General features: G+C 40.3%; 1 protein-coding gene across 1 annotated transcript in view; it reads left to right on the forward strand.

The window, feature by feature from the left end:
- Positions 1-12,611, forward strand: part of NMNAT2 (nicotinamide nucleotide adenylyltransferase 2) — an 89,588-nt gene that overhangs the window by 57,983 nt on the left and 18,994 nt on the right. Inside the window, exons 4-5 of the mRNA XM_042465826.1 lie at positions 3,376-3,454; positions 11,555-11,681. Of these exons, the coding sequence (XP_042321760.1) occupies positions 3,376-3,454; positions 11,555-11,681 (206 nt within the window). The remainder of the gene's footprint in view (positions 1-3,375; positions 3,455-11,554; positions 11,682-12,611) is intronic.

The raw sequence follows: 12,611 nt of genomic DNA on the forward strand, positions 1-12,611 counted from the left end.
TCATTTCGTATCCCGAGGCACCAGTGTATTAGTGTTTTTGCTAGTGAATTAATTTTCCATTTTCAAATTAATTTTCAAACTTGGCATTGCAAGCTTTGCTCCCCACTCTGTGCTTTGTTCTGAGAGTTCTACTTCACCAGCAGAAACATTCTGAGCAGCCTTTCCCAACCTAGTGCCCTCCAAATATGTCGTTTTCTAATGCCAAATACGTTGGTTTCTAATATGCTGGTTTCTAACCAGTGGCTCTTCTGGTTGGTTATGGTGGGTAAATCCTGTTAGCTGACCATAGTAGAGGGGGAGTTGTAGTCCATCTGACACATCTGGATTACAACAGGTTGAGGGGATGCTAATCTTGAAGGTGATTTATGTAAGCACTGACACACATCATCTTAAGGGTTAACCCAACCTTGTAATCTGGAACAGAAATCCATGCCACACCAGTAAAAAGATGTAACTCAATTTTATTTGACACTACAGCAGCAACAAGCACATCACCCATGAGATCTCAGCACAGTAAATCAGTCCATAAGACCGCTCTGTTACAGTGAATCTGTCCAGGAGGCCCCAACTACAGTAAACCTGCCTGCAAGATGCCAGCCACAAAAAAGGATAAATTCCAATAAACAATGAATTACTGCACACTCTTTCCAGTAAGGGGGAGTGACAGTTCCTCTGGTTTTCAGGATGTTTATCACACGGAGGTTTTTGCAGCTTAGATCCGGGGTGACTCCTGGTTTAGCTATGTGAATTCAGATTATAACGTGAATGTTTTATCACACCTGGTTGCCCTTCCGTTGCCCTTCCGAATCGAGGGGGAATCAAATCCAAGGCAAGTCACGTGATGCGGATTCAAGCAAAGCAGAGTGAGTGCAAATTGTATTACCACACCGGTGCGATTCAACTATTCGAATCGGCACCCTTGCGCATGCTCATTGGGATCTGAACGCATCGTGACCTTGTACATTTCTGGGGTGAAAAGGGGCGCAAGTTCTTGTTTCCTGTTTCGCGTAATTGCGTGATTGTGTGAATATTTGCCTCGTGAATATTTCTGTGTCTTTTTCATCTGCCTTCTTTATTTTTCCTTCCATTTCAGCAATTTCAGCATACACATATATAGATAGATATGTATCTGTATATTCACATTCGCGCACATACACACATATCTATAGTCCCAAAAAACGAATTGCCCTGAAAATTGCCCTGAAAGTGAAAGGAGTAATGAAAGGAAATGGAGGAAAACTGCAGCACCGCATCATGGGAAATTTGCAACTCAGGGGGTTTGCGGTGGTGTCCCAGAGCAGAAGCAAAGTTGCATTCAACACCAGACCAATTCGGAGTGAAATCGAAGTATGCTTGGAAACGAATTCTGTGAATTCGCTTTTTTTCTGAATTCATCAAAATGAGGAGTCACTTTGGATTCACTGCAGAAGCGCCATGGAAGGAGAGCCCATAGAAAGAAATCACATCTGATAAAACATTCACGTTATAACGCTAATTCGCATCATTGGACCCGCAGTCATGTCGGATCTGAGCTGCAAAAACCTCCGTGTGATAAGGCTCATAGACATTTTCTGCTCATCCATGAAGAAAGTTTTGCCAAGGGGAAGAGGCAGAGCATTGGAGACTCAGTCCATCCAGGAGTTCTTTTTGAAAGCCTAAATGTCACCTTGCCTTAAATCAACACAACTGGAACTAATTATTTTAGTTAATTTCCACTTATTCTGACAGAGGGGGAATAAAAGGACAGATTTAAATTTCTTCAAGGTAGAAAAGACAAAAATAACATGATTAAAAATGAAAAGTGACTCCGGTATTGTAGGCTGAAGTTAATCACGATTGCAAAACTAAGCGATGCAATTCTAACAGTTACCAAAAACATATACTGTATATCAGCAGCTGTAAATTCCACAGTATTAAAATAAAATAAAAGCACATGTAGGAAGAGACCAGGGCTGCATCCGCACTATAGAAATAATCAGTATGACACCACTTTAACGGGCATGGCTTTATGCTGTGGAATTCTGGGAACTGTAGTTTTGTGAGACATTTAACCTTCTCTGTAAGAGAGCTCTGGTGCCACAACAAAGTGCAGTTTCAGAATTCCCTAGCAATGAGCCATGACAGTTAAAGTGATGCCAAACTGGATTATTTCTGCAGTATGGATTCAGCCATAGGGAAGCACTCATAACTACAGTAGGATAAGTTAGAGTAGAATCCCATTCTTTCACAGCTCAAGCTTTATTACACTGTTTACTGCAGATACACTGCTGCAAAACAGTACAGATTTTTTCAAGGAGAACACATGAGCACTCACAGTTTAAAGATTAGGAAAATTCCCAAACCTTTAAATATATGGATACCATCTTGGGAGTATACACTATTGAACCATACATAAGATGAGGCATTCTCAGCTAGTAGTTGCAATGATGATCCCTCTGTGAATCAATACAGAGCCTTGAGGCTGTTCCAGAAAAAGTCCTGTCAATCTGCTTTTGACAGTTCCCAGATCAGAGCTAATGATAAGTGATTCTGAAAGTTGAACAATACATGGGGCCCATAGTTGGAAACCATTGGTTCAAAGAAACTATATTTTGAGGAGAGAAAGAGAAGATAAAATGGAGAGTGAAGAAGACTATCAAGAAAGAGGAATTAATATAAGTGCCTCTATATTGTGGGTGGGGGGGGGGGAGGAAGAGACGGGAAAGAAGAAGATAGAGGAAGAAAGAAAAAGCAAGAAACAGACACTGAGGATATTAATAAGGTCCTTGTTTTAGGCAGACATTAAGGGTAAGTTTCCCTGGGTCTCTAGCTGACAAATATTAGATTATTAGAGATGTACAGTGAGCCCTTGGTATCCACTGGGGTTTGGTTCCAGGACTCCCTGTGGATAGCAAAATCCATGGATGCTCAAGTCACATTATATATAAAGGCATAGTAAAATGGTGTCAAAATGGCAAAATCAAGGCTTGCATTTTGGCACCTATATATTTTTGGAGTATTTTCTAGCCACTATGTTGAATCTGTGGATAAAGAATCAGTGGATATGGGAGGGCCACCTGTGATATGTGCATTCATAGACACATATGCACATGTACAAATGAAAATTGACAAATTGGAAATGCAGGGCCATAAAATCAAAAGCAAAACATGATTTTGGCTACAGTGGAGGAATCCTGATTGTAGGTTTATAGAACATCTCTATTAATTATTGATTAATTATTAGAAAAAATTAGAGTAGGGAACATTTATTATTTAATACTCAGCAATAAATCTGGTTATAAATAAATCTGTACAAAGGGTGAAGGAGCACATATTTATCTGACAAAAATAGTTTCTGACGATCAAGTGAGTTTTTCTGTTTCTTCCTCACCATAGGGTGGACCCCTGGGAATGTTATCAAGATACTTGGCAGACCACTTGCAGTGTACTGGAACACCATCGGGACTTAATGAAAGTGAGTTGATCAGTTAGATTGATGGTGGGAGCTGGGATGAAAGATTTTATAAATATATACGTTATTTTACATATAGATGTGAGTACCTTGCATTTAATATTTGTATGGGTAAGTATTACAATTGAAAGTTGAAAGAGTTTTTATCTGATAAAAACAATAGATTAATTAATACAATTGCAATGGCTGTTGTAAGGAATATGATACTAGAAAACTGGGCTGAGTTTGTCCAAAACTGGCTCAGAAGTTGTATGCCTCTTGTGCCTAGAACCCCCTTTGTTTTTGTTTCTTAAATTATTTTTATTCACAATTTTAAGCTACAATAAGTATTACAAAAGTTATAAGAAAAAGAAATGAAACAAATAAAAGGAAAAAAATGGCTTCTGTTCTTTCAGCAGTTATATACAGTACACATACTATTTATTCATGCTTCACTCTCTAGTAATACAACAAATTCCTTTATCTCGATAGTCCATTCTTTCTAATAATCAAAACCAAAGGTTGACAAATCATTTTCTTTTCTTCCCCACAAAAAGTCTTTAAGGGGTTTTCAGTCTTTGAGAAATGACTTTCTTTAATCACATAAGACAGCTTAACTGTTTCTGCTAAGTCTGTTAATTTCAACAACCATTCCTCCATTGTAGGCAGTACCAAATTCTTTCTGTACATGTACAACAATCTTGCTGCTGTGGTCATACACTGAAGTAATAGTCTTTGAGTGTTCTCTAGCTGTGAAACCAACAGCCCCAAAGGAAAAAGTTCTGGTTTTTAATTGAAAATGGACAAAAAGATGTATAGTTTTGAGCACAAGTCAGCATTTGAAGAGCAGCTGTGTACAGACAATGAACATGTAATTGCTAAAATGTGTAAACCTTTGTTGAAATTTGGAATGGAAGAAGAACAAGGTAAAGAATGTATTATAGAATGGACCAGGAATTTTGGCTATAATATACAGATCGACTCTGTGTGTGTGTTTGGTGTGTCTTTGTCATTTCTAACTTATGGTGATTCTAAGGCAAACCTATCATGGGGTTTTCTAGGCAAGGTTTGTTCAGAGGAGGTTTGCCATTGCCTTCCCCTGAGACTGAGGGAGTGTGACTTGCCCAAGGTCACCTAGTGGGTTCATGGCGGAACCGGGGATCAAATCTTGGTCTCCAGAGTCATAGTCCAGTGTTCGAGCCACTGTACAATACTGGCTCTCACAGATGGGCTTTAGGGTCAACATAAGTTGGAAATTACTGTACTTGAAGGCACACAACAACAACAACGACAACAACAACAGATGGGCCAATGGAAGAATATGTGGTCAAGGGGACTTAAATTTGCATGATATGATCACAGAGATAATGTTTAGAAGATGATGTATTGATTGTATATGATACCAGAGAAACTGTATAGAATGTATAAGGGTGTTTCTTATGTATGTTGGAAATGTGAGCACCACAAAGGGGCATTTTATCATATGTGGTGGAAATGTGAAAAAGCTTTTTTTAATAAATTGGATTCAAATAATACCTTGATGCAGATAAGTTTAAAGACTAGTATTCAATTAAAACTGAAATCCCCTTCCTGAGCACTCATGGGAGGGTGGCACCTCCTGCCCTCCAGTTTCAAATCCTGTGGAAAGTTTGGCTTACTTTCATAAATCCCAAGTAAAACAAAGAATGTCCACAGTATCTAAAACAAAATCTCCTTATAAATGCTCCTGGCTGCTTTTGTCAAGTAAATTTGAGAAAAGGTTCTCTTCTTTTGCCTCTGAACTCAATCTATTTTAATTCTATTCTGGATTCAAGAGGAATCTGTGTCCAAACTCATTTTTGCTAATTTTAAAATGGACATTTGCAATTTTTTCTGAAATTCATTTGCGCAAAAGCCAACATGTATAGTGGTAGGAGCTAGTCTTTTGTGCAAAGATTTTTCACAGAAAGATTCAGAAATGCCTTGGAGGTCTTTAAACAGAGGCTGGATGGCCATCTGTCTGGGATGCTTTGGCTGAGATTTCCTGCATGGCAGGGGGTTGGACTGGATGGTCCTTGTGGTCTCTTCCAACTCTATGATTCTATGATTCTGTTTCAGCATTCGATAATTTTATTGACAGAGTAGCTCAATGTACAGAGACACCCTTTTTCATTGAGGACTGGAAAAATTACAAGTACTCTCTATATAGCAATAGGTTAATCCCAAAGTAGGCACAACAACTGGCATTTTGGCACCAAAGGCAGTTACCTAGTTTGCCTCCATGGTAAGCTCGCCTTGCCACAGTGCACTCCTCCTGATATTATTATTTATTATTATTAACCTTTATTTATGAAGCGCTGTAAATTTACACAGCGCTGTACATGCAATCTTTTTAGTTAGACGGTTCCCTGCCCTTGGGCTTACAATCTAAAAAGACATGACACAGAAGGAGAAGGGAGTGGTGGAGGCAAAGGGTAAGAGGTCCAGCAGTTCCTCTCTACCTCCAAGGCCTGGACCAAGGCAGATGGACTGGAGGGAGGGCTTGGCTTTAATGATGTGCATTAAGGTTTAGCCTTTGCCTTATGGAGTGACCACATGTAAAAGTGGATAGGCCTCTAATACCTTCCATATAGCATATATAATATGACATGCTACTTTGGCTAAAATTCCTTTCTCACACAAGTATTAAACCTATAGGAACCCTCACCTAGTTCCCTGACATCATACAGCCAAACAATGTAAAGCCCTATACGTTTCTCCTCTCTTCGTTGCATTTGATAGGGAAGGAAATGAAATGCACAGTTATTGGCTTCTGGGTCAATTATTCACAATGATTTGTTTCCTGATAATCAGGAGACATTGTTGAGATGCATTTTAGAGCAGTGAGACTTTCATGCTGTTTTCTCCCAGTATTTGAACACCTTGAAGCATTGCAGAAGAATTATTGTTTGGAGGAAATCACATGGTTGGGGACCAAAAAAAGAAAGAAAGAAAGAGGTTTTCTATGCAAAGAAACAGTTTTCCTGTGCAGAAAATGACTGTTTCCTTCATAGGAAAAATATGCCACATGTTTTTCTTTGCACACTAATTTCCCTACAGCACTTCAGGACATTCAAGTACAGGAAAAAATACTGCAAAGAAATATTTGTTTTCTCCTGAAGTGAGGAAGAACCTACAGCAATTATTCATTCTTGAACATGAGAATGAGCTAGTCAAGGATTTGCATCCCTAGATTATTTTAGTAGTGCTTCCATCTTACCAGTTCTTTAAAAATGCCTCTGTGAGAGAATTGATTATCCAGATTAAAAGTTCTTGAGACTTTTACCAGAATTGTTTCTAAAGCTGTGTGTACGTTGTATGCCTTCAAATAATTTCCGACCTATGGTGACACTAAGGCAAACCTATCATGGGGGTTTCTTGGCAAGATTTGTTCAGAGGTGGTTTTGCCATTGCCTTCCCTTGAAGCTGAGAGCATGTGACCTGCCCAAGGCCTGTTACAGACTGCCAAAATAAAGCTGCTTCAGGTCTCTTTGGAGATATGCTATTTAAATGATGCATGGGTCCTAAGAGTCCAGAGGTCACACCAAAGCCACACTCCATTCCTAAGCACTGGAGTGCAGCTTTGGTGCAGCTTCCGGATTCTTAGGACGCGTGCGTCATTTAAATAGCATACCTCCAAAGAGACCCGAAGCAGCTTTATTTTGGCAGTCTGTAACAGGCCCAAGGTCACCTAGTGGGTTTCATGGCTGAGCTAGGAATCAAACCCTGGTCTGTAGAGTTGTAATCCAGTACAGGGCTCCCCCGGGTTATGAAATTAATTCGTTCCGCGGCGCCATTCGTAACCCGAAAAGCATTCGCAAGCCGAAGCCCCATAGGCGCTAATAGCGAAAGCCGCGATTTGGTGCGAAAAAGCGCCGAAAAGCACCAAAATTTTTTTCGTAACCTGAAATAACCTTCGTAACCCGGAACAGTTTTTTTTAATGGATTTTTTTCGTAACCCGGAAATTTCGTAACGCGGCGCATTCGTATCCCGGGGTACCAGTGTACTCAAACCATTACGCCACACTGGCTCTACACAGCAAATACTATATAGCCCAGATGATGGGGACAATCATCCTCATCCCCTGTTTTGTTCATCTGTCTCCTTATCTGTACCCTACTCTTACTCCAGTGAGCTCAAGATGATCCACCTGACTCTTCTTCTTCTCCCTACTTTAGTCTCACAACAATTGTGTGAGTTAATTATGACTGAGACAGAATGACTGATCCAATGTCAGCTAGTGAATTTCATGGTTCTGTGGGGACCAGAAGCAGGAGCTACCAGATCTTCCATATTGAACAATCTAACCACTACAGAATACTGTATCTCATTTATACGTATCTCAGTAATGTCTTTAAAAGATGTAGACAACAGGCCAGCACTGCTGTACTCATATTGCAGTTGAGATTAGAGGGCTGACCATGAATTGCAGTGAGGTAACCTGTTGAATTCATGGAAGGGTGGAGGACTAGGGACCACCTAAATGGTGTTCAGTCACTTAACTACAGTAGCTCTCAGTGAAGTGTTTCTTGCTTGAGAACTGACACTTTAAAAAGGCAATTTTCACCAAAACTGTGGCACCCAAGGGTGTGTGTGTTTAACCTTTTTCTTCCTCAGTAGGGGTCTCAACATATTATTGTGGCTGCTCTTTGCAGAGGGAAGTGGGAAGCTTTCAAACACATCAGTGGGAATTCCCAGGGTGAACAGTAGCCAGGGGGGAGGATTTTTGATAGTAGGAAAGGAAAGCATTTGCAAGCTTCCCTGGTTAAAAGGTATATAAATCAAAGTAATAAAAATCCCCCTCCATTTAACTGTCACTTCTCTGGCAGCTATTAATACTAAGGAAAAACAACTCTTTATGCCTGGATCCACTGTAACTCTCAGTGATGTCATATACTTTGGATGGTGTTGTATAAGGTGGTATATTGTACCGCCCTGTGCAGAGTCATCACTCCCAATGAGCAAGCAGTTGGGGCAGCTGTGTCAGGCATGTCCCTGCCTTCTGACCATTGTTTGGACACAGGAGTGTGCTCAGGCATGTTGTGACTTCTCTTGAACACTTGGCAAAGAAAGAGCAGCCTTACTCTGGGGACAGAGGTTGCTACTTCTTCATCAGGTACACAAGAACAGTCAAAACACGCCTGGCTTCAGCCCTCCATCCAATCACACACACACATACACACCCAATATACAGGCCATACAACTTCATTTAATCATAACAACAAAGGCTCTACTTTGGGGTCTTCCTTTGGTTCTCATGCTCCGTGCTCAAGCAAATAAGTCTGAGCATCTTTTCCCCCCATTGAGCTGTCTGGTGAGAGTGGAGACAGGAGTGGGTGAAGGGACCGAGCAGCAAACGTCCCAAAATACTGAAGCTGATTCCAATAGGGAATATATGCTGATGTCCCATTAGTATGAGCAAGGAATCAAAAAGCTAATAATAGGATTTATTTATTTATATCCTGTCCTATCACTGGGAATCGGGGCGGCTTACAACAGTGGGGATAATACAAAGCAATAACAATAAACATGAAACTAATAAAACAATATAACATAGCAATATATAGTAAATAATAATAATTATTATTATTTCATAACAATTCAGTAACAACAAAGGATAACATTCAAATCAATAATTATCAAAAGGAAATTCCCATTTCTAACTCCTCATTCAAAAAATAATGAAGCAAATGCCAATAAACAATGAAATAATAAAACAAATACAGCATAGCAAGATTACAGTTAAGTAGTTACAATTAAAAGATTACAATCTAACACCCTAAAAAAGGGGGAGACTAAGAATTAAGAGCAGTCATGGGTTGTCATGGGTCAATATCAACTTGAGGGTGGATAACAACAACAAAGACAACCATTAAACTACTCTCTATTTCACCTGACAACCCTACGTATGATCCTTTAATACCCATTTAACTGTCATTATGAAGGACTACTGAAACAGTTTGAATCTTTGTATTGACTAGTCCAATATAACAATACAGTAGGCCCTCAGTACCCACAGATTCCTTATCCACAGATTCAACCATCCACAGTTTGAAATATATGTATATATATATGTGTGTGTGTGTGTTCCCAAAAGCAAGCTTTGATTCTGCCACTTTATACAAGGAACACCATTTTATTATGCCAATGTATTTAATGAGATTTGAGCACCCACGGATTTTGGTATCCACAGCGAGGTCCTGGAAACAAACCCCAGCAGTTACCAAGGGCCTGCTATATTTCAGTTAGATGACACTAACGGGCAGGATGCTTAAAGAGTTGCAGTGTAGTCCTAAGACTGGGTAACACTGTAATAAAGCCACATGATTCTGGACTCTTGCACACTGACTCAGTGTGAATATTGTGGGGGCGTGCTTTCACTAACAGTTTTGTACCCCTCTTTGTGCACACAATGGGATTGCAATGCACCTTCCTTTTTTAAAGAAAGAACTGAGCACACCCTAGTGGCTAAGAAAAAAGATTGTTCCCTTTACCTCAAAATGTACAATGGAGACAGTGAAAGTGGAAAAACCACAAATAAAAAACCCCACTTTTTTTTTACCTGAGAGAATACCTGTCTAGGAATTGCTAGATCTTCCAGGGCTATTCTGTGGTCAAGATCTGCCAGAGGTTGACAATGAAAATGCACTGGAGGAGCTACGGATACTTAGGAAAATGTTCTCTCTAGGTCAGTGATGGTGAACCTTTTCGAGGCCAAGTGCCCAAAATGCAACCCAAAACCCACTTATTTATTGCAAAGTGCCATGTCCCTCTGGCTTTCTAGTAACAAACTCTGGCAAACTCTGCTGGCACAATGGCAAATGAGCCCACAGAGAGGGCTCTGAGTGCCACCTCTGGCACGCGTGCCATAGGTTCGCCATCACTGCTCTAGGTTCTCCAGTGTGACTTTTGGCAGAAGTTGACAATAGAGTCATGCTGGACAACATAGACATTACTAGAGAGAACATTTTAATCAAAAATGCAAAAGTCAAAGATGCAAATGTGGAGGGCCAACTATATATCTAAGTATATTCCTTAGACGGACAAGAATTTTTTGCAACAGGGGTTGGGTTGACATCAGTCCTGAGCAATATCGGTCATTACCATCTTTAATTTTTCTTCTCCTTCTATCTCTTTAATTATGTTAAAAATCCTGAATCAGCCCCCATTCAAGAAAGGATTTAGAGTGGTGTATGACTTTTTATAAAAGCCAAGCATATTCTTTTAAAAACCTCTATCAAACAGTACAGTAAAACTAAGAGGCATCACTTTCCCAGGAAACTATTTGTACCATATGCATTTAAAATACCTGGGCAAATAAAAACATCTTGACCTGACACCAAAAAGAATATAAAGTCAGGGTCCTTTAGACCATCTTTGGAGGGGTGTTCTGGAACTGGGACATACCCAAGAGAGGGCCCAGTCCTTTGTAAATGTAAAATGTGCTTCTCTTGGTGATGATACTCAGTCAAAATCTCCCTCTGCCAAACCTGGCACACAGGAAGGATATTAGTATTCGTATTTGGCTCCTCAGTTATGAAAGGCTTTAAGGTAAAGCAATTCTGCATACTTCTTGTTCATCAGTAGTAGAGGTGTCATAGAAGGGTGCTAAGTGATTCTGAATATGTGTTTTGCTTAAGAGCTTAAGCATCTTTTTAAGATAATTTTCAGAAACCCAGGACTAGGTTGTCAGCTGAAAGTTGCTGTCTCCTTTCTTCCTGTTCCCTCTCTCACCACATGCAAAAGTTGTCAGCAGATCCGGATATCCAGAGCCTCTCCTTGTTCACTGCACCCCAACCTTGCTTTGCCTATGGATCTTTCATTGGAGCAGTCTGCATTCTACCCATTATTTTCATCATTACCCCAAAACCCAATTGTTTTTAGTCAAATATGGGGGTGTTTGTGTCCTTCTACTTTTGGGTGGCAGAAGGCGGTGAACCTAGGTGGTAATAGGCAGGAACTTGTCAAAGCTGAGATATACCTGGATATGTTTCTGAAAATAATGGAAGCAATTTGAATGATGAAATCCTAATGAACATACTTAAATTTTTCTCCAGTGGTCATGAATGCTATAAAAACCAACTGACAATTACTATTTCTCCTAGCGGGTTACTGGCTGCATCCTCTCCAATGTGAACACACCTTCCCTGACCCCAGTGATTGGACAGCCGCAGAATGAGACCCCACAGCCTATCTATCAGAACAGCAACCTCTCAAACAAGCCCACTGCAGGTAGGTCACCATAGAAAGCAACAAAGCGATCTCCAGGCATCCCCGGAGGAGGCTATGGAAGCCTCCAGGACTGCAGATCTTCAAGGAGCAACTATAGATGGGGAGGGGGGTGTAAATGGGACAGTCCCATGTTGGCTGTTCCATTGGGCTGAACTTGGTTGATAAGGCAACATGCCATTTGAGTGGTTGTTATTGTAGTTATGGCTAGCTTGGGTTACTACGTTTCCCATGACATAGTGGGAGAACCATTTGTTGTTTTGTCTCAAGCAGCAAAATATCTAAGGCCATACCTGCTCAATAAAGGTTTCAGCTTGTAGCCTAACAATCCCTCTTCTCAGTCCTTCTCTGAATGGCATGTTGACTTGAGGCATCAGTGGTCTTCCCCACTTTCCTGGTCCTGTGATCCACTTTTGTATGGCATACAGAGCATCAGAAGAAAATGATTTTAATGATTTACTACCTTCTCCCTTGACTTTGATTTGAAGGTTCAGAGAGAATAATTTATTTGTGGGTTTTTCAAGCTATGTGGCCATGTTCTAGAAGAGATTATTCTTGATGTTTTACTTTCATCTGTGGCTAGCATCTTCAGAGAATGATGGCATGGAGGTGTGGGGGGTATATATACTGTGTGACCCTTGGTTGAGAGGAAGTGATTTACATGTTAAGTTGTCTGTTGGTTTGTTGGTGAATCTCTACAAGGCAAGAATTAAGAAAAGTGTGCATTGTGTGGGTAGCTATAACAAGTTCAGGTAAGGCTATGGTTTCAAGTCCAAACAACTGGAATATGAAAAGAGTGAGCATTTTGAAAATCAGGAAATGGACAGATGGGTGAGAAGCAAGATTGGAAGAGAAGAGGAGAGGGTAGGGCTCTTTTTAAAACTGTCATTCACTAGCCATGCTTTCTCTTGAAATCATAAGTGTGCTGCAGAA

The sequence above is a fragment of the Sceloporus undulatus genome, chromosome 4, assembly GCF_019175285.1.
Source record: "Sceloporus undulatus isolate JIND9_A2432 ecotype Alabama chromosome 4, SceUnd_v1.1, whole genome shotgun sequence".
NCBI lineage: Eukaryota > Metazoa > Chordata > Lepidosauria > Squamata > Phrynosomatidae > Sceloporus > Sceloporus undulatus.